The sequence below is a fragment of the Rhinolophus sinicus genome, linkage group LG04 (assembly GCF_036562045.2).
Source record: "Rhinolophus sinicus isolate RSC01 linkage group LG04, ASM3656204v1, whole genome shotgun sequence".
NCBI classification, from domain to species: domain Eukaryota; kingdom Metazoa; phylum Chordata; class Mammalia; order Chiroptera; family Rhinolophidae; genus Rhinolophus; species Rhinolophus sinicus.
The window spans coordinates 40202254-40224762 of record NC_133754.1 but is presented as its reverse complement, the minus strand read 5'-3'; the positions used below and the strand labels follow the sequence as shown (position 1 = coordinate 40224762).

Here is a 22509-nt window from a genome sequence, read left to right as displayed (position 1 = left end):
CTGTACTGCTGATAAATATTGACATTATGTTCCAAATCACATGGAACGGTTTGAAATCCTGTCTTCACAAAGCAAGGAAAAAAAAAAATCAGAATTAGGCTTTGACATTTAGCTAATTTATCTAAGAGCAAGGACCACTGCAAGTTGGAATTTTCACCTTGACTTTTTTTTAAACATTTGTTTTATAAACAGAGTAAAAGTGGAAGACCAATTAGAAAGATAGCAGATTTTCAATTACCTTGGAAACTCGATTTGCAACTTCTCTGCCCACCGTCAGCCCTTGGACAAATGTTCTGGCAGCAATGAAGGCGCGGGTGACCTGAATTTTCAATTTCCGGGGTACATCTCCAAATGGCTTCAGTTGGTCTGTGTATTTGCTCACACATTCCAAGTAATCCTCGCTAAAGTGATACTGCGGGTTTATCAGCTGAAACATCCGCTCCAGGAGCCGAGCCCAGAAGTCATTGAGCATTTCCTCCAAATTCACATTGCCTCCAGTATAATATCTTTTCAGCTCTGTGAAGAGATCCTGGAACACTTCTGAATTCTGCATGTACAGCATCCCATAGGTCCGTACAAACATATCATTTAGTGACTTTTCTGCATTCTCCAAGAGCTCTCGGAAAAATTCTGCAAATGAAACAAGAAAGCAGTCATATAGTAAGATCTAGAAAGTCCCGGGCATCTACTTACCTTAAAAACAACTGCTTCTAATGATCATTTTCATAGAAAAAAATGTACCCTGTGATTAAGGTATCAATAAACTGATAATAATAATATTTTAAATGAAAGTTGCCGTACATTGATAATCTCCTCTGAGTCAAAAAAAAGTGTGATTTCTATTTGAAAGGACATCCATTATTATTAGGAGATTACCATTTATTATTCCTCCAAAGTTCCTCAATTCTCTTTTCATTTATTAAATTTTAGAAAACCCTACAGTTTGATATCAAGTCAAAACAAAATATGTTGCAAAGTATTGTTATTAACATAATAGTGCATGTATACTAATAAAAACATTTACTCCATCCTATTTACAAATCTGTTCTAACACTAAACTCAATTAAATTGCTTTTATTTGGAATAGTTCATAAATAGAATACTCACATTACTGTAATATTTTAGACTTTTTGTAGTTGATATATATAGCAATCAATTATCAGTGTTGAGAGATTCATAATGCAATTAGATTCACTTAATACCAAAAGCATAATAAACATAATTTAGTTTGCTATAATGAATCAAAAGTTATGAAGTACCTTGCATTATCATTATAAACAAACTATTATTTTAAAGTATTTGAATAAAATATAGGCAATTGGAATTTCTGATTAAGCAGGTCCAAAAGAAAAGCATATACCAAGAAATGAACTCTTCTATCCTGCAACAGCACTTGAGTGTTACTGGGATCACTTATGGGATATAAATAAATAAATAAATAAATAAATAAATAAATAAATAAATAAATAAATAAGAAAGTACTGTCACTAGGTATTATTAGCCTAATTGGACCTCATGTTAGGCTCCCTCAAGAAGTAGTTCATGTGTTTAAGACAACTATCAATATGCACAAATAAACCTGGGTAGAGTAAGGTCAAGTTTTATCCCATGTGGAGAATGTGATTTGGGATGGAGAAAAGTCTAAGGAAGGAAAGAAAGATCTGAGTTTATACATCCAAGTTCCCACCAAGAGAGTGCCCTTTCTTTTGCCTCTCATCGTTCCCTTTTATTCTCTGAAGCTATGTCCCCTCTCAACTAATAAAGGGATGAATCAAGTCCTACACACCTCAAGAAATCTAAGTAGGAAAAAAAATACTCTCTTCTCTCTGGAGCCCTGGGGAGTGGGAAAGATGGGATCCTGAGACACAGAAAGGAAAAAGCTATGCACTCTCCAGGATTCCATGGAAGCTACATCTCATTTCTGCTTTATTGAAGTTGCCTGAAAAAGACTTGATTTAGCTACTTCCATTCTGAATAATATAGTATTAAACCATTGTCTTGATATGGTGTCTATAATAATGATGGTTATTTTATATTTGTTATGGAATAAAACTAGAGCACCAAAGCTAGAAAAGGACTCTGTTTACATGTTTGAGACAGTGACACACCCTCTTAGTGTGAAAGAAATTCTATTGGTACAGTGACAGGGATTATCTAAGTCCTGTTTATAAAGTCTGTGTGATCTTGCCCAAGGCACCAAATATTTCTTATTTTAATTTTTCCCAAATGTAAAATCAGGCTAAATATTGTTAAACCTCTTTAGTGTTCAAGGATTCAGAAAGAAAAAAACAGTGGTGAAGCAAATCAGACACACTTTTCAAAATTGTCAAAGGATCAATTAAATTATTTATGTATGTTTCCTATATGTTCATGTGGCTTATGATTTTATGACATCAGGAGCATTTCAGAATTTTTTCAGAAATACGAGTCATCTTGTTTGTTCTAAATTAGAAACCATATCAAATTATTATTAATATCAAAGTATAAAATTACACTATTAAAACATTGCATTGCTGAAACCAAGAATAAAAATAGCTTGACCTTGTTGATATAGGAGCAGGTAAAAGGTGTTACAGGTTGTGGAAATAAAGTAGAAGAGAATGGGGAGAAAATACTGAATTGAAAAATACTAATAAAACGAGACTAGAAAGTGGATTCTAATCATGAGATCAGGACAGCATATTCATTTATCTTCTTTTTGATGTTAATTATTTTGTTAGGCTCACAAATTAAAGCTTAGTTTATTGAATAGAGAGTACTGCCTTCAGCAATGAATAGTTAGTAATCAATAATGCGGTCTGGATTTGCACAGAGCTAAAACAAAACAAAAAAAGAAAACAAAGAAAAACAACAACAACAACAAATCTTCTGGTTCTTATTGCTCTCCAAAGACTTGAGGTATAAGTGCTTCTCTGTAGGAATGAAGATTTTATTTTATTTTTCTTTTACTGAAGGTAACATTCCTTAGGCTTTTTCCCTTCCTGCCATGGGGAATATAAAGTATTGGACTGATGCCCACTTTGAATCTGAATGGTTGAAATCAGCCTGCTCACTCACTGTGTCTTGTGGTTTGTCTCCTTACGCCTTAATTAATATTCATCATTAAATATAGAAATCAAGTTATTATATTTTAATGAGTATGACTCAAGAAGCATTTCATTAGCTTTCAAGCTTAAATTTGTGTCTAAGGGTGTGTCACTGTCTCAGAAGTTTGCTATTAGCTTCACTGGTCCTCAAAAGTCAAGTTATTATTCCTTGTTCAAAATTATTATATGGTTTAGTGATCTCAGGGTCTATGCTAATATTTGGTACTGAAAGACACTAATGCATTAAGTGATTATGACAAATGTTGCTACCTTAAGCTACATTGATCTTAGATCTTATAAAGATGAGGATCCAAGGTACTGAGGCAAAACTAACGTCCTCAAAAACAAGTATGCTCATTTCAGTTTTAGCGTGCCCATAGACTCAGACTTCCAGCTTTTGAAGGTTGACTCTTTGAACAAAGTATTTTATGCTTGGATGAAAATTGTTGCCCAGCAAACCAAACAAGATGGCTATTTGGAAGGCAGTTATCAGACCCATTTTGCTGATGAAGTGTGATGCCTATAAAGCACAGAGAACAAAACTGAAGAGCAATATAAAGAAAAACTCTCAATCTAACCCTTTGTTGAATCAGAAAGGGCAAATCTCACATTGGATGAAGCTTTCAGTCAACAAAAATTCTCATCTGCAAGAAACGCTTGGCAGAAAAAAGTTTTTGCGTTTTTTTCTTCCATAATCAGCAAATGTGATAGCTTAGAGCTCAGTTATGCTTCATAGATGCACAAAATAATTCTTTCCAGCTAGTATTAGCCTCTGGGAGGATTTTATTCATCTATAGGGGAGATCTGGATGCAAACATCTGTTGGCTGCAGGGCACATTGCTTCAAGGGGGAGAATCATCTTGTAGATAAAAACCACCACAGTTTCAAAAGCAAAAAGAAACTCTGCATGCTGCCTGATCACTGGGAGAGGTCTCCTAAGGGGCAAAAAAATCCACTCCTAGGAGCCACAAGGTGCCCTCGGGCATCAGAGAAAGGCTTCAAATGATTCCTCTAAATGAATGGATCAAAATGTAAGGTGCTTGCAGGGCCTTAGGGAGGTGAGAGCAAGAGGGAAGAGAGGTCTAGAGTCTCTCCAGGAATTTGCAGTAAATATAGAAACAGCAAAAGCTTTGACCAATTAACCTGGAGAAGTCTCATTAATACTAGTGTACTCAAAGATAAACATACTCTGAGGTGGATTGGGTATGGAGACTGAATTAAACACTATAGAGCATTTACCTAGAAATTGTAGCACTTTCTAATTCTGTTCTCATGCTCTCCAAAATACTTCTTACTGACATCTTGTTTAAAACTAACATTTCAGGATCATGGTGGAAATCTGTGTAATCACAGAACCCAATGAATAAAAAGCTCTGGGCACTGGTCAGTGGAGATTATACCTATACGTGATTACAGATAGCACTCGTTCTATCAGGACAAAGGAGTACTAAAATACAGTACCATGTATTTGTGTTGAGTGCATTTCTCTCTTAATCTGTTTCATTCTACTCTTCCCTTCAAAAAAGCGTGCTAAAATGGTTCAGTCCACCCAGGACCCAAGCTTGGGCTAAGAAAAGGCCTGGAGGAGCTGGCATGAAGGGTAGTAGAAGGGTTAAGAAAGCTGATATCCTGTAACGGATATGATTCATAGACACAGTAAAGCTTCCACCCTGCCTCCCTACCCCTTTTTCAGGGTTGAGTAGGAGCATCCTTCCTCATTCTGCATACATCCGCCAACTTGCAGGTATATCTTTTGATACGATTTCTCCTTTCAAAAGTCTTCTTGCTTACATGATAACCTGATATGACTACAGAAAAATCCTGAGTTAATGAGCAGCATTGATGAAGGAAGAACCACAGTACCATTTACTCTCTTCTGTGTGAAGACTTTGAGGGTGAGAAAACACAGTCCCTGAATGGCCTGTCTCTTCCCACTCCCAGGCATGAGGCCTTGTAAGCAGTGAAGATTGCTGTTGCTCAGGGAGTCCTTGCCACATAAAGTGGTACCCTTGGCAAGTCATAGCACATGTAGCATTTTACAGTTGAATGCTAGTCATCTACACCAGAGTCTCAGCCTCAGCATTCCTGACATTTTGATATAAAAATCTTTGTCGTGAGGGGCTGTCCTGTGCATTTTACAATATTAAGTAGCGTCCTTAGCCTCCACTTCCTAGATGCCAATAACAAATCTTTTCCCCAGCAGTCATGACTGAAAAAGTCTCCAGACATTATCAAATGTCCCCAGGGGGTGGGAATCACTCTGATTCCACCCACTGAGAGCCACCCTTCTACTGATAAATTCCAGAGGCCTACAAATAAGACATCAAAAACACTCTGAGAAAAGGCCAGCACATTTCTGGACCTCATTGACCCCACAATTTATTTATGAGATAAATTTGAGGAGCTGTACTTTATCTTTCTTTTTGTTTATTTGGTTTGCTTGTTTTATTTTTTATTTTTATTTTATTTTGTTTTTTGTCTTTGTCCCCCCACCCCCTTTGGGAGGAGCTGTCCTTCATGTGAAAGGAAATGAAATATAGGTTATATTCATGAGTAAGATTCTTGGTGGTCAATAATACCATTTACATGTATGGTGCCCACCGTACAGTAGCATCTTAAAAAGTGGTAGTGTGTGCATAGGTAAATGGATGACCGTGAGCTTCCAGTGAAATACAGCCACCTGGTCTAGTCTCCTCTTAGATAGTGATGATTTTTGTGGGCCCACCTCAGAGGGAGAGAGACACTGCAAAATACATCTTAGAACAGGCATAACTGATTTACCCTTTTGTTTTCTCCAAATTCTTTTACATTTACATACAAAATCATTCATATCCTCCCATGCTCCAAGTTCATGTACCTCTATACATAAAATGCCCTGTGGTCTCTGTTCAAAAACATGTTGGTTATCCAGACTGTTCCTCCAGACTCTCACTTCCTCTCTGAACAGCCCAGCCTATCTTGAGCCATGCTTTGCCTGGCTTCATGCTTACCTCTCTGCTGTTGTCACTGCTGGAACTTGACCTCAAAGCCCATGATTTCACCAAGCTGACTGTATTCACGTTCATGCTTCATTTAAGCAATGCCCACCATACTACATTAGGGTTAATTCCTAAACCACTTCTGAGTCTTATACATTGCAGTAAAGCCTTCATCCATTTAACAGCTATTTTGTTATATTGAATAAACTCATTCCGGAATTTTTTTTTTTTTTCAATAAACAAAACTATGTCATCTTTTATTTCTTCATAATACAGGTTAAACATGACATAAGGGAAAGAAGAAAGAGCTACTTTCAATAGATATCCTATTATATTGTTTTAGTAGTTTTTCTTCAATATAAGTTACATTTTTGTGGGAGAAACAGACCCTCAGTACGTATTTAAAAAAATTTTGGGGGTTGAAATTATATAAAACTATTTTCAAAATAAAAATTTATTCAAAAAGGGAGAAATCTGAATCCATAATTATTGCGAGGCAATGTTGCTGTAAGCAGAAATTCATTTGTGATTTGCCACTTCTTTATCTTTTCATTTATACTTTTTCTTGCTCTGTATGTATATGCTTTCATAGATTAAATGTATTCCATTATGATAAGTATTATCATTTACTCAGTCAGTTCATCCCAGGAGTTAATAGAAACCTATATAATTCAAAGTAATCTAATACTAGTAATCTATTTCTTTCTTGTTAGATGGATTATTATAATCAAATATCTGCCCCTTAAGTAAGTGTCCACACCTCAACACAAACTGAATTAAAATGTAATCAATATAACAACAGAATTATCTTTATCATTTTCATTTGCCTTTGTTGTATTTTAGGAGGAAAGTAAAAATAAATGAAGATGACAAGTGGATTTGACACATTGAGTAATGATAATTTCAAGCATAACTAGAGCTAGTACCTAAGAAGTTGCCTGACGTTTATGGGCCTCACATATAGTGACAGACACCGTGTTATCAGACTTACATATATTTTAAGTATATCAGATACTAGCATATCCAGTTTGCAAATGAGGAAGCTGAGGCTCAGAAATAATAAGCAAGTTGCCTTAGACTACTGAACTAGCACATAACCCAGAGCTCCAAACCATTACAGACCAGGATAAGTTCTAAGAAAGAACAGGAGGGTGGGGTAGCTTTGCAGTTTATCTTAAGTCAAATATAAATTATTTATAAAAATAATTTTCATATATGATTGTTTTTCCCACTAACACTAATTAGTCAATGCAACTGGTACATCTTTCTCCAAGGATTGACTTCCACTAGAAAAAAATCAGTCACAGAGCATGGGATTATAACTACAGTGCATAGAATAATGACTGTCATACAAAAGGACACTAAAAATATTTGACTAAAAAATCTGTCTCATTTGTGATATATGTACATTTGCATATATATTAAATTGTATATATCATTTTTAATAATACATGTGCATTATAAACAAATATACATATCTGTAGGTGAACACATTCATTTAAATGTTAGTACAAAATCGAACAAACAAAAATCCAACAATGACAAAGAAGAATATGACACAGAGAAAGTATGTGATACAAAATGCACGAACTATTTAATATATAGCCCTTTATAGACAAAAAATTGCCAATCCCTGCATAAAGCGTCAAAATCCTAAATGAAATGTTCAAAGATAAAATAATTTAATAAAACATATTATTCCTTTAAATTCTTATAGGTCAGGTAATATTTAATTATTACTCTGCAATATCTAAGTAATAGAATAAAAGTCCCTTTCCTCCATTGTTTTCTATCTTATGTGTTAAAATTAGCTCTGACAGCTCTGCAGCACATTCATCTCTTTATTTTCCCCTGAGAGGTAACTATAATCCAAAAGTCAATTCTTAAATCACTTAAATGATTTAGTGGATTTAGGTGACTTTAGTGATTTTTAAAGTAGACACCCCTAAATTTTTCTAAGGTTGTGGTCTAATGAGTCTCTGGAGAACTTCATAAGGAGAAAATCCCAGTAAATCTGGCATATAAAATAGACAATATAGAAATGGAAAAAGAAAAAAAAAAAATAACACTTTACTTCGATCCTAGGTTAGACAAAAGAAAACACTATTATAATTTCATTTGTTACTTTCTCTTCATGATAATTAATAAAAATAGAAATTTAAACTAGCTTTTAACATCTTACAAGGCCCTATAATGAAATATAATGCTCATATAGATCTAGGAGAATTATTTTCAGAAAATAATAAATACATCAGCTGTTAAAAATACTATAATGCATAATTCAAAATTGCTTGCTATGTTAATCCAAAGGTTATTTTTATTATAGTACTACCATTGTGTTGGAAACACCCATATGTCAGATCTAAATAAGAAGAAACATAGGAGTTCTAGAGAAATATTTTTAACCAGTAAATCAAGAAAACCAAGAATAATAATACATTTTAAAATGCATTATTTAGCTAAATTGGACATCACCATTTCATATTTTCCAATGTATTTAATCTAACCAACTAGACTTTTCCATGAATATATCTTTGATGAAATGTCATAGTTTACAATTATGAGTGTTCATTAAAAATGATCAATACCTTGCACCAAAGCCCTTCAATTTAATACCATTAAAATACAGTCAACTGAGGAGACTAAATGCTCTTTTTTTCAGTATCAGGTGTGCAACTTAGCTGTGAAAAGGAAAGTTACCTGGAAAGCAGCACTAGGCAACTGGTTGCTATAGGGAGATTTGAAGCAATGAAGCAATTTATAGAAATTGTTGACTTGAAGTCACATCTCTCAGGGTTAAATTTTTTCTATACTTAGTGATCCTTTACACATCAGATTGATAAATGTTTTATTTCTCGGTAGTCTATTTCTCTTTAAGTTATCTTTTAAAGTAAGAAAGCCTGATTAGGCCATTTATGTTCACAAGGTGGTATAGATAAACTATTCATTCTGGGAATCATAAATTACCTCTTGAAATTTGCTGACAGTTGCTGCCAAAAGCAAACAACTGCTTTCAGCCTGAAGACCGTACTTCTACCTCACCCTAAGCAATGCATATGATTTGCTTTCTGAGATGCTTTCAGAGTTCACTTTCAGCATTGCACAACTCCTTAGCTTTGGCCTACTGACAACGCCCTTTAGGTCTTATCCCAGACCCTGCTTCCATTTTTCTTTCAGAGATGATATTACCCACAACATCAATTGCCTATTTAACCCATTATGCACCTAAACTATAAACCTCAAAATCACTGCCACCTTTTTGTTTTCCTTAACATCAAAAATGCAGTTAGGTTTTCAAACAAGAATAGCATATTACTCTGTTCACAAACCCAGTTCTTTGCCCAGCTTCCCTTCCTTCTTTACCTAACTACTTGCGGGATGAAGGGTTGAAAAAAGTCCTCCAGCACCAAAGCACCAAGGATGAATTCTGGGACGCAGAGCCAGAGTTAGTTTGTAGGAAAAATGTCAGTGACAAGGAACAGGGGCTACTGGAACAAGAGATTTGTGTGGGCTTTTAAGGAGAGTGAGGAGGAGCAACCAAATGGAATTTACTTTCTTCTCCCTTCTTCATGGAATTCAGTGGTTCTCATCCTTGGCTGCCCATTAAAATAGCTTAAAAAAATCTTGATGCCCAGGCTGCACACCAGAGTAACTAAATCACAATCTCTGAAAGTGGGATCCAGGTATCAGTATATATTCAAGCCCCCCAAGTGATCCCAATGTACAGCAAAGATTAAGAATTACTACAGCTTTTCTCTGTTCTCCAATAGTTTCATTTTTGTCAATGCATATGGTGGTCATATGGGTAAAGGAAGGAAGAATGATGATGGAGGGAAGAGTCATGTTATACATCATGAAAGCCCAGATTCTCTGCTTCCTTTCATTTCCTTCTCCTTCTCTCTTTTCTCTAAGAAGACAATTAGTGTTCTGGTCTTGGAAAGATTGCATTGCATTGATTAAAGAGGTGAAGAGGTGTTGAGATTACGTATGGAGCACTAACAGTGGTCCAGGTGATAAGAGTGTACTAGTCTCTTTTCCTTTCTCCTCCATCTCTTTTTCCTTTGCCATCAATTAACTCTCTCTTCTAAGTCTCCCTCTGCCTTCACTGGGTTCCTCCCATGGAAGAAAGGGTGCAGCATGGGAAGAGGGAGGACTAAGCTTTGATATTGCCACGGCTAATTAATACCCAAGGAAAAGGGATTGCCTATCATAGTCTAACTAGGGTGTCATTGAAATGCATAACACAGACAACAGAAGGAAGATGTTAAATGTATTGGGAAATGTTGAGTTGTAAAAACATAATTAAACATAAAAGTTTTAATGAAAGCATTATATCTTAATTTAACACTAAATTGTTAAGTTATATCCTTTCTGGTCCATCAAAAACCTGTAATACTGAAACTATGTTTAAACTCCTGGTTAAGTTTTCGTTGCTCAACAAATGTCTAATGAAAGCAAAAGTCGATACAAAGCATGAGTTTTAAAAAATAAATTGAATAATAACATACTCATACATTCTGTTATACCTCACCCTTATTTTTGAATTGTTTTTAACTACCTACATTTTATAAAAAAATAATTTTAACTTCCTTGATATTTATTACTGAATTCATTTGTTAAACAAGTGAAATGCAGGATGCTTCAGTTGGAAAGAACACTAATAAAATGAAATAACTCAATTGCAAAGACAAGGTAAAGTGTGTGTGTAAAAGATATTCCTCTATTTCTATTAGTAAAAAAAAAAAAAGTAACAAAAAAAGAAAAAAATCCCCAAGAAAGAGAATATGCACACTGTAAATTACTGTTGTATTTATGATTATATGTAAAGGATATTTCAAAGCTAATACTTAGTAAGCACTAACTATGCCTGAGTTAACTTTCCAAGAGCTTCTCATGTGTTAACTAATTTAATCTGTAAACAACTCTCTGAGGTAGTTATCATTATCATCTGAATTTTACATTTGGGAAAATAGGAACATAAAAGTCATGTAACTTCCAAGATTCATAGCTAACAGGTGATGGTTCTGGGATTACAAACCCAGGCAGTCTAGCTTCAGTATATTTCCCACAGATGCAAACCCAAGTTCTATGAGGATCGACGCTTACACAATTTTGAGGACTCTCTTTAAAAAATACAATACAAAATTACAAGTACTAAATTAGGTATAGGGGCTTGAAAAGGTTCTATTCAAGTGATAGGTCCTGAAACATCATCAGATTCACAGGATGTCTACGTTTAATGTAAGCCTTGACAGAAAATGCTAAGATAAAAAAACAGATACTAAATTATAGATCAACAAGAAAAATAATAAGTTCTGGAGAGGCTGTGGAGAAAAAGGAACCCTCATACTTTGCTGGTGGGAATAAAAATTGGTACAGCTGCTATGGAAAGCAGTGTGGTGGTTCCTCAAAAAATTAATAACAGAATTAACCGTATGACCCAGCAATCCCTTTCCTGGGTATCTACTCAAAAAATATGAAAACATTTATCCATAAAGATATATGTACCCCGATGTTCTTCGCAGCATTATGCATGATGGCCAAGACAGGGAAACAACCCAAGTGTCCTTTGATAGGTGTTGGATAAAGAAGATGTGGTACATATATACAATGGAATACTACTCTGCTATAAGAAAAGATTAAATACTGCCATTTGTGAGAACATGGATGGATCTTTAGATTATACTAAACGAAATAAGTCAGAAAGTAGAGAACCATATGACTTCACTTATATGTGGGATATAAAACTGAAAGCAACAAAGGAACAAGATAAACAAGCAAACAAAAACTCAAAGACACAGACAACAGTTTAGTAGTTACCAGAGGGTAAGGGGAGAGGGAAGATGGTAGGAGAGGGTAAAAGGGGTCAAATATAAGGTGATGGAAGGAGAACTGACTCTGGGTGGTGAACACACAAGGTGATATACAGATGATGCACTCATATTATAGAAATGCACACTGGAAATCTATATAATTTTACTAACCATTGTCACCGCAATAAATTTAATTAAAAACATAAAATAAATATGTGGACATTTAAAATTATATATATATATATATATATATATATATATATATATAGATATCTCCAGTATAATCTCAATTTTGTGAAAAAAGTATAAATGCAGTGAGAAATATTATATATATATATATACACACACACACACAAAAGCAATTTAAATGGTGTATTTGTATTTTCATCTCTATACAGTGTTTAATTTTCCAAAGTTTATATGACTATAAATTACTTTAATAATTGGAGAAAATAATAAATATTATTTTAACATAAAAAGACCTTTTGAATGAAAAATTCTGCTTAATTATAGAGGGAAATACCCATTTAAAAATATTAAATAAAACTATTTTGTTTAATGAACCTACTGAGGGAAGTCCAAGAAATAAGACCAAAAAAATCCATGAGAGGGCAGAAAATAAACAAGAAGCTTACTCAGAAATCACAGAATATATCCACAATGTAGCAGTGATAGAATTTGAGTCTCTTGACTCTAAATCTAGTGGAGTCATGCTGATAAGTGAAAAGGACTTAATGAAAAAAGAAGTAGTAAGTAGTCTATAAGGCATAACATGAGGGCTGCAAAATAATGGTGCAAGTCAGGTTAGGTAATTATTCGTTGATAATTAGAACTCTACACTTTTGTAGTCAAATGAATGTTTTTCAAAATATAGATACTTTCTATTTATTTCTAGACAGAGAAAGCATTTCTCAAATTGATGTAATCAGTGTTCAATAAAATTCCATTACTCATTATTACAGATGTCAGCCCAAACTAAAAAAAGAAAAGAAAAGAACACCAACATTAGATATCAACGATTGTATAAATGTAAAGTCATTTTCTCTACAGACGGTTTGATAGGGATTTGATGAATGTTAGCACAGGATGATAAACTGTGTAATTCTAATGTTTCTGCAAACATTTCACAATAACAAAAAAAGTGAAGAAATTCAAGGCACCTTCCAATCACCTGTCACCACATGCTTCAGTTTGTTGGATAAGACTTAGAAATGGCACAGTCTCCCCAAATTATGTCTTAGAAATCATCTTACTCCTTAAATCTATCAAAGGGAAATGAACATCAGCCACACTTAGCATCATGGCTTTCTTAATTCAAAGGTAATTATATAATTTTGATGAATAAACAATAGTAATCCTAGTATCGATATATAATGAGATTCACATTATAGCTGTGTAAGACATAAATGCAAATGCATTACTAATTTAATGCTGATATAAATTTGCTTAACAATGATTAAATTTACCTTGTCAGTCAGTTATGAGATTATTCTCAAAGAGAAAATATTTAATTCATTAATCTCATGTTGTATGATGGCTATTATACTTTTATAACATCAATCATTTAGAGTACAGTAAGAAAAACAATCATTTTTAACCATTTCATAAAATGCCAATTATTGAGTACCAACACCTTTTATGAAATTCTACAATATTGAATCAGGGCACCTTATTTTTCATGTTAAAATCAAATTAAATCATATATATGGAACATGCTTATTTTGATTCATGGGTGTATTTTAAGTTTACAAATAACTTTTAAATTATTTATATTTTATCTTCTAAATTATATAGATCACATGTAAAAGTCTCTGAAAGAATACATTCAGTTGAGTATTTTTCTTAAAAAATATTCATACCACAGGCCTATTATTTTCATTTCATTGCATATTTTATAATATTTGTTCATTGTTATTAGCCATATATTATATAGTGATATCATTCTTACTTTTATTCTTATGTGTCTCATAAAACCTTCCCCAAAACAATTAGCCATGGTTTTCAAGAAGGTATCTATCTACATATTAGAAATTGGTAATCTCTATCAACGGTAATCTTAAAACAGCTCTGCTTTTGGGAGACTTATTTAATGAGTTTTGTACAGCTTCCCCCAAGTAGCTGTTCTTTGTTTTTGGTTTTGTATTGTTCTAAATACCCTGACGGAGGAATAAGTGCCTATGCTGTAAATGTGGCTCCCTCCATGCCTAGTTACTCCCTCTCTATTTGAACTGCTGATGGTAATGCAGCTCCTTCCAGTTCCACCTGCTGCATTCAGTTATCATCAAGAGCAGATATCAACCAGTACCTTTCTCTGATGGATAGAATACTAACCTTTCACAAGATTAGAGACACAGGGTGCTCTGGGGATAATAAAATTCAAATAGGTTTATTTCAAAGGGCAACCCAATCTCAATTTTGTTCATGGATCACTTGGCAGACCATTTACCAATGAAGCTTTTGTGTTTTTCCAAGCCAGGTTGTGTCTAGTTCATTGTGACAAAGGTGTCCAATTAAGTGGGCCCCAAAAGCCAGTTCCAAAGGAGGAAAAAGAAAAGTTGAGTATAACATTTCAGTACATCTAACAAAAACTCTATTGGCCAGTGATTCTAATTTTGCTTAAATTATAACTAATGTACTCAAAAGGTAAATCAAAGCTGACGAGGTTGATAATACAGATAATTAGTATAATTGGCAGTATTGTGATCCTTACGTGTAAAGTCCAAACGATTATTTAGAGATGTCCATTTCAAATAAAGGCCTAATGGAAATCAAAATCAAGAGTTAAAACTTATGGTGCTTTTTTTGTTTTGTTTTGTTTTGTTTTAATATTATGTATGTATCTGTATAACATTTTTCTAGAACTAAAACTCAAAGAATATTAATTAACGAAATAAATCAAGAATAAGTACTCCATAGATATGATGAAAAAGACCAGGACTAAAACCTATTCCTGCAATAGCAATGAGTAATCTTTACAAAAGGCTTCACATATTTCTCCTGGCCACTCTCTTGTCATTATTTAAAATTATCTCTGCCACATAGAAGCTTGTAGTTACTTCCTAATAAGAAAATGAGAAAGGGAAACCAAAAGCAGTTTCGTGTTAGGAATAGTCCTAAAATCGTTACTCGCGTGTGAGATACTACCAGCAAACTGTTATGGAAGATAAAATATTCACATTTAAAGAATGTTAATAATTTTATACGACTTTACACGATACTGATGTTTCATATGTACATCATCACCTTTATAATTAATTTTAATTCTTAAATAATTACATATTTTGCGATGTAGTATGAATGTTTTGTTCTTTTTTTTAAGTTTTACAAATAAACGTTTATAAAGGGAGAAAGTTAAATTTATATATATATATAAATTTATATTATATATATAAAAATATGTACTTAAATTGTAAAAAGTTCTTAAAAATCTAAATATCATTTTATTAAAAGATAACTTTGTGGTTACCAATTTTTGTTTATTTTAAATATCATATCAAACCATTTTCCTCAAGGTATTTTAAAATCAATCATAATTGATTATCTTTACTGTATTTTACAAATTAAATAAGACTCTTGAAATGTAACTATTATAATCAATTGCATACTTAAAATAAAATATTTACCAGGGCTCTTTTGTTCCTTCATTTCAATAATGCAGCTGAAAAACATTTCAAATTCAAATTTTAACAAATTCTTATTAAAAATGAATTTGAGACTACAATCTGCACAGATGTTATGCAAAATTAGAGAACGCTAATTAGATTATTTAAAGATCATGTTTACTTTTAAAAATTCTTGGAACAATCATCACATATATTTTCATTTATTTGGTAATATTAAACTGATGAGGTTAAAATTATCTTTTACAGAGGCATAGGAACTACCAATCTATAGCCTATCTTCTCTGTGTGGAGGAAATGTGATCTAACAGCAATGCAGGATATTATCTAAAGCAATTCTCTAGAAGAGGGGATATGCATGTCTGAGGCACACCTTTGAATTAGATGGAACATACAGCATGCCATAATTGTAAAGATGCATCACTGACAATTACTTGCAAATAAAATTCTCTTGGTTTTACCAAAAGTTGAGATCTAGGCATACAACAGTTACTCTTAGTGCCTCATCTGTAAAACGGAAATTGTAATAGAACCTTTCTCACAGGGTGATGTGAAGATTATATGAGATACATAAAGTAACTCTGAGAGTGTCTGGCATATAGTAAGCACTATAATTGTCAGCTATTATTAGTTCTTTCTCAAGAATGAATACACTTGCTAATAATAACCATGGTTATTATTATCCATTTAAAGTCTATCTTGGCATATAAGAGAAGCACTTTATTTTTCACATCATGCTGGCCCAATGAGGTCTCATGAAGTATTTTTATTGAGATTGGCAAAAAATATATATATGGTGACAAAAATAGATAAAATATATTAGTTCTTGTGTGATATCTCTAGTCAAAAAGATAGTTCAGTGGAAAATTAAATATAGTCCTATAAAAATTGTATATCCCTTATTCTCTCTAGAGTTGATCAACTACCCTTCCCTTTAGGCTTAGGTACAGCTTTATTGCTGTATCTTGTTGTTTATGGTCTCTCAGTGACTGAGGCCTAAAAGTAACACCCTTTCACTGAATGTATAAAAATATTTTACCTTCTGAGTAATCAAAAGACATCATTGACATATGTTGGTGCCAAAGTCAGCTCATTTGCACCTGAAATCTTGCAAACGGTACTGTGGTTTGGGGCAGAGGTGCAATAGAAGAGTCAGGGCAAGTAGTTTAAACTAACGTAAGCAGAACAGCCTTATTTTTACATTTTGCATTTATGAGACTTTTTTCTTTGATATATATTTTCTACCATTAATTACTCTGCAATTCCTTCCCAGTTCAGTTCAATCACACTCTAATTTGTTAAAACTCACTTTAGATTCTCAATATTCTTTTCAGAGATTCTGGCAAAGATGCTCCAACAACACTGACTTAGCTTCAGGTCTCTGAATATGTTTTATACTCTCTCATGAATCCATGTGTATAAAAAAAAAAATCAGAGCCACAATGCAACTTGTGGGAAACTTGTAAATAACCACAAACTTGTCCTTATGCTATTCACTGACCAAGTCTAAGAGCATTTCCCCAACCAGTTCAATATCTATCTGATTATTCCACCCAAGACATTTTTTTTGCAAGTTGTCAATGACCATTCCATGTGAAATAGCATTGATTATTGTGCAAAAGTCAAACTGGGCTGTAACCAATGGGTCTTCCTGTCTATAAGATCAGTCACATTGTCAAAGAGGAAAATTAGTTTTGTTTGGCATAGCTTGTTTTTGAGCAGTCCATGTTACCTGCCACTTTGTTACACTCCAGGTGCTTGCAAATTGATTGCAGGATAAATTGCTTCTGACTCTTTTCAAGAATGGACCTTAACCTTACAAGTGATTAATTCCCAGATATTTACTTCATTTTCCTTCCTTACAATCTGCTGTCATTGTCCTTTCCCCACTTCTCTGGGATCTATGCCAGTCTGCCATAAATCTGCAAATTCATTTAAATGAATACAAGGTAATTTGATGTTACATTTGATTTGGCATTAAATGCTACACAGTTGTTGACTTCAAAGTCAAATACATAAATCTTCACTGCTCATGAAAAGAGGAGGCATTTCTTCTGAATTGGTTTGAATGTAACCAACTGTGCAGTAGTTCAGATCTATGAAAACAACCACAGCATTAAACAAATTGGTTATAAACCCTTCTTCTTGCCTTAAGTTTATAAGTAGGAAAACATACATATGTATCCAAATGAGATAAATAAGAACTTGAAGCAAATTTTGGCTTTTGTTATACATATATCCTGCTGTGGTATTTTTCAGATCCAGGTATCAGCTAAAGTGTTCTCCAAGAGCAAAATAGTTGCACAATGTTTAATATTGTACACTTGACTTTAAACTTTGGGCGTTAATTTTGAATTTCTTTGATTTCAAGGAGTGTGTTAGATTAATCACATTTTTTTTTAATGTCCTTTTTGTGGTTTAATTATAGATCATTCCCTGAAAGGTTACACAATAACAATTTATCAACTAGTTTTGGCTCTCTCAGGAGGAATGTCATTTCTCATTATCTGAATTTCAAAGCTAGCCATAGTGCCAATGAACCGCCTAAGAAACAAACAATAGTCACATTCAAAGAAAAACTATCTTAAAGCCAGAACTGAAACCATTCCACATCAGTTTCAAGTTATCACAGGCTTGAAGCTCTATTATCTCACGTGGGTCATTGTGGAAATCCAGGGCATCCTGCAACACAGGCATAGGGTGCTCCATTTAATGTAGAAAAATGATAGAAAAGTGGCCAGATGAAAATACAGCTAAAGTAATTCAGTGCAGCATTCAGGAGTCTAGTCCAGAGCTATTTTACATATACATATACATGAATATGAAATATATATATATATATATATATATATATATATATATACATACATACATTTTTTTTTTTTTTTTCATTTCTTAAGACAAAAATAGACTTGTCCTGTGAGTGCCAGCTGAGCCTAAACAGATTCAGAGTTTGGTTGTGTCTGATTAAAACAATGGTGAGTCACTAAAGTGAAGAGATAAGCTTAGGGAAGGATGGTGCGGTATCTTCAAAAACAGTTTTGTGTGTGGGTGTCTCAGAAAAGCCAGGAATTCAGAGGCCAATTGAGCATCTATGCTGAGTCAGGCCCCAGGGAAGAGATCTGAGGTAAAGGAAGAGAAGGGGATATAAGCAAAAGTTGAGTGGCTATTTTTCCCAGACTTAGTGAGATCTGAAGCTTCTCTAAGACAAGACCCAAACATGAAAGTGGGCTTTTATGGTAGGGAGAGGGGCATTATCACTGCTCAGCTAATCACAGCATGGCCCGTGCACAGTAACAACAAAAAGAATGAAACTCCAGCTGCTACCTGGAGAGTATACAACACTTGGAACTCCAAGAAACAGAATCCAAGCAACTCCACAGAGGGAGGTGACAGCAGTGGCAGCTGTAAGCTACCTCTCGCATGTGGCTTATAAACAGCAATAGAGGCAGCAGAGCAGAGAAAAAGTGGTGAAGTGGTAGGGGGCACATATGTGCAAATATTCTGGATTCAGTTTGAAACAACTAGACAGGCCTTGCTGGGGGTCAGTGAAGTGGCTGTCAAAGGTATGCCATGATGGGGGAAGTGCTTCCTGCTTGTGAATTAGAGATATCAATGTCAATGTATTTTTTAATTGTGCCTCAAAGTTGGTGAGGGCCAAAGATAACCACATTTTACACTATGCCCCCTAAAATTATAAGAATTAAAAAAACTAGTCTCTAATTTTGCAAATTGAATTTAAAGGAAGTCTTAATTGAAATGCAGAAATTAACCCACTAATCACATCTTACAAACTTCTTGATTTCCAATATTAGACATGGAAATGTATATGGTCATTGGTTCTGGGAACTGTATCCTTTTTAGCAGGGCAAGGAAGATAACCATTTGACTTAGATGAGAATTTAATATATTTAGTTCTAAGGAGAGGGAAGGAGGGAGGAGGGTAACTACCTGCAGGGTAGTCAGAAGAATGATAATTTTTCTTAGTGGTGGGACCTATAGTCAACTGAAAAATCCATTTTTCCTTTTAAAATGGATATATTTTTACTTTCTCCTCTTTTCACATGCTCTCCTGTTCTCTTATTCTCACACACTATCCTACCCGTTGACAGGTCCGATTGTTGATACTTTTAAGACGTGTATAGAAAGCAACCACTCTGCACTAGCTGTACAGCTACCACCAGTGATATGAGCCTCCATCAATTCTCAACTGCAAATGTGTGCTAACTGATTCCCTGCTTTCACTTTGGCTCCCTACAGTACGGTTACTCTCTACTGATTATCTCCACACCCTGGTCCCCATACTGGAAACTCAAAAAGGCAGCAATCTTGTTTATCTCGTTTTGTTCACCAGTGAACATCAATCCCCAAAACAAGATTCTGATACATAGTAGGTGCTCACTAAATACTTGTCAAATGAATTCTTGTTGCCTCATACTTTATGGAACAAAATATGCTCACCAGAGAACGTCTGTTTAATCATACACACTTCCCTGCAAATGTACATAAATTCAAAGCCCGGATGGTGGGAAGCCCTTACATTTATTGATAAGTATGAAACCTTCAATTATTAAATGAAAGACATGGGTTCATGTTACAGGAAGTTTAGTTATCAAATAAGCTGTTTGAGGTGTGTGTGTGTCGTGGGGGGAGGGTTGTGTGCGCTAGAAAACCCTTGCTGAAATCACATCTTACTAAGGAGTTATTCTCTGCATAGCTTAAAGATGAGGCTAACTCTTGCAATTTACATAACATTTTTTTTTCCCTCTTCCTTTCTGTGTCCCTGTTAACACTCACTTGGAGCCTCCACCCTCCTTCCCCTCCTATGACTGGAATAGATATGGAACAACACAAGAGTGATCTTTATGAGAAACACATTTTGTGTAACATTATACAATAGGATGAAAGTGTTCTAATTTTTAGTTTCTTTTTTTGCAACATACAGATAGAGCTATGAAATATGTCACCACTTCATGAACCTAAATGAATCTAGTCTTTGCTGAATAAATGATTGACATTTGAAGCTGAGGTTTTAGAACCAATAAACTGTTTGGCCCCTGTTGGATTATGCAAACATGGGGGGACTCAGGAAAGGGAAGTTTGTTTTAGCAACCCATTTAATTTCATAACAACCTTGTTGTCTGAGTCACCCATCTGCACTGCATTAAGTCGGGCTTGTAATTAAAACCAAAATTATAATTCCTTAAACTGTTACCTTTAGGCCAATGTTTCAGAAATTTCTTCCAGTGAACAGAGCTTAGAGAAGAGAGCATAGAACTCTGAATTAGAAAGAAAATACTCTTGGGTTTCCAGTATGGTTCGACTGTATGGTCTTTGTTGAATCATGTGATCATCTGTAAATTTATTTATCCCAAGTGAGTCTACTATTCCCCAAGTCTACCATATATCAGTGTCATGATCGTGACTTTGAAAATCAAGCATTTGGAGCTTTTCTTGAGAGGAAGTGGGCTGAAAGAATGCAAAAGCCATTGCCTTTTATTAGATCAGAAATTCTCAAAGGTGGTCCCTGGACCTAGAAACTTGTTAAAATACAGATTCTTGGCTTCATTCCAGTCCTACTGAATCTGAATGTAACACTAGGGGTGGGGCCCATGAGTATGTGTGCTTTAACAAGCTTTCCAGGTGATTCTGATGTCCACTAAATTTGAGAACTACTGTATTAGAAGTGCAATTTCATTTGGCCAACCTAAAAATATGGGTACTGTCAACAACTAACTCTTATTTTATCAAATTCCTGATATAAATATTACTGGGAAATCTGTGCTTTATTTCTGAATTTTGTCCAGAGATCTTTAAATCTTCTAACCCTCAAAAAGAGATCTTTCCTTAAATTCCACCTTTGTATAATTCCAGTCATTTTTATTCATTAGCAGAAAACACCTGTAACAGCAGGAGCTACTTACATTCTAATTGTTTCTTGTTCCTCTAAATTGCTTGTCATTATAAAAGAAATGACAGAAGTGAAATGGGAGAAGAGCAATGTGGCAAGAAGACTCTAGCCCATTTTCAATGTTTAATTGCTATACAATGCTAACAACAGATTAAAAAGATAAATCAAAAGTTTGCCGAAAAAAGTGAGGCCTCCAGTCAGTTTTATGGTTTCATCTGAGCTGCAAAGATATTATTATACACTCATTTACAAAACAATGAGCTCTTACTGTTTATGAAAGTTTAATCTCTTGGTTTATTGCCTTAATATATTTTACATTGGTAAGGTTTACTTTTAAATGAAATTTCTGACTGTCTTATGTGGATTTTATTTTATGCTGAGAATACAGACAGAACGAGTGTAACATCATAATTGTATTCATCTATGAAGCAATTAGAGTCGGGGTAATTGCTTCTAGTTCTCACATATCTGCATACAAAGTAATAGAATTAATATTTTATCATTTGGCAGTATCCCTTGTTAGCTAAGAATTCTAACATTGTATATCTTCTCTGTCTGTCTTAGGAATTTACACTCACCCTCTATTAAATTTGCCTAAATCAAAAAGTGTGCCAAGTAGAGAAACTACATGGAGCGTGTTGGCACCAGTGCTCAGTATATACATCCAGTTGATGCGCAGTGGGATAGAGGCCAGTGAACACACCCTCAAAATTGAGCAGATTAATGACAACTGAAGGAAGACTTAGGAACCTCACCTCAGTCCCTGGCTATTTGCCAAGTGATCTCACGGTTGCCAAAGTGAGTATGAATTCCATGGTGTTTTAAGAGACGATTCTGATTAAAAACATATGGCTGCTCTAATATCAAAATTCCTATAAAAACACCTTTACAATTTTCTACAAGGAAAAAAAAATGATAGAGACAAAGGCGGAGAACATGATGCCCTAAAGGAATAGCTTGGTGAATGACTGACAGGATTCAAATCCTCCGATAGAATCAACAAGACTAAGAAAGGCTAAATGAGGACTTATAGCCTCATTTATTTTCTAAGCTTAGGCTGGAGGGAGAGAAAAGAAACCATAAATTAAAAGGCACTTTGCT

General features: G+C 34.3%; 1 protein-coding gene across 2 annotated transcripts in view; it reads right to left on the bottom strand.

Annotated features, from left to right (window-relative positions):
- GPC6 (glypican 6) overlaps window positions 1-22509 on the bottom strand; it is a 1036531-nt gene that overhangs the window by 523808 nt on the left and 490214 nt on the right. For both annotated transcript variants that reach the window (XM_019737186.2, XM_019737185.2), the window contains exon 3: window positions 239-630. In XM_019737186.2, the coding sequence (XP_019592745.1) occupies window positions 239-630 (392 nt within the window). The remainder of the gene's footprint in view (window positions 1-238; window positions 631-22509) is intronic.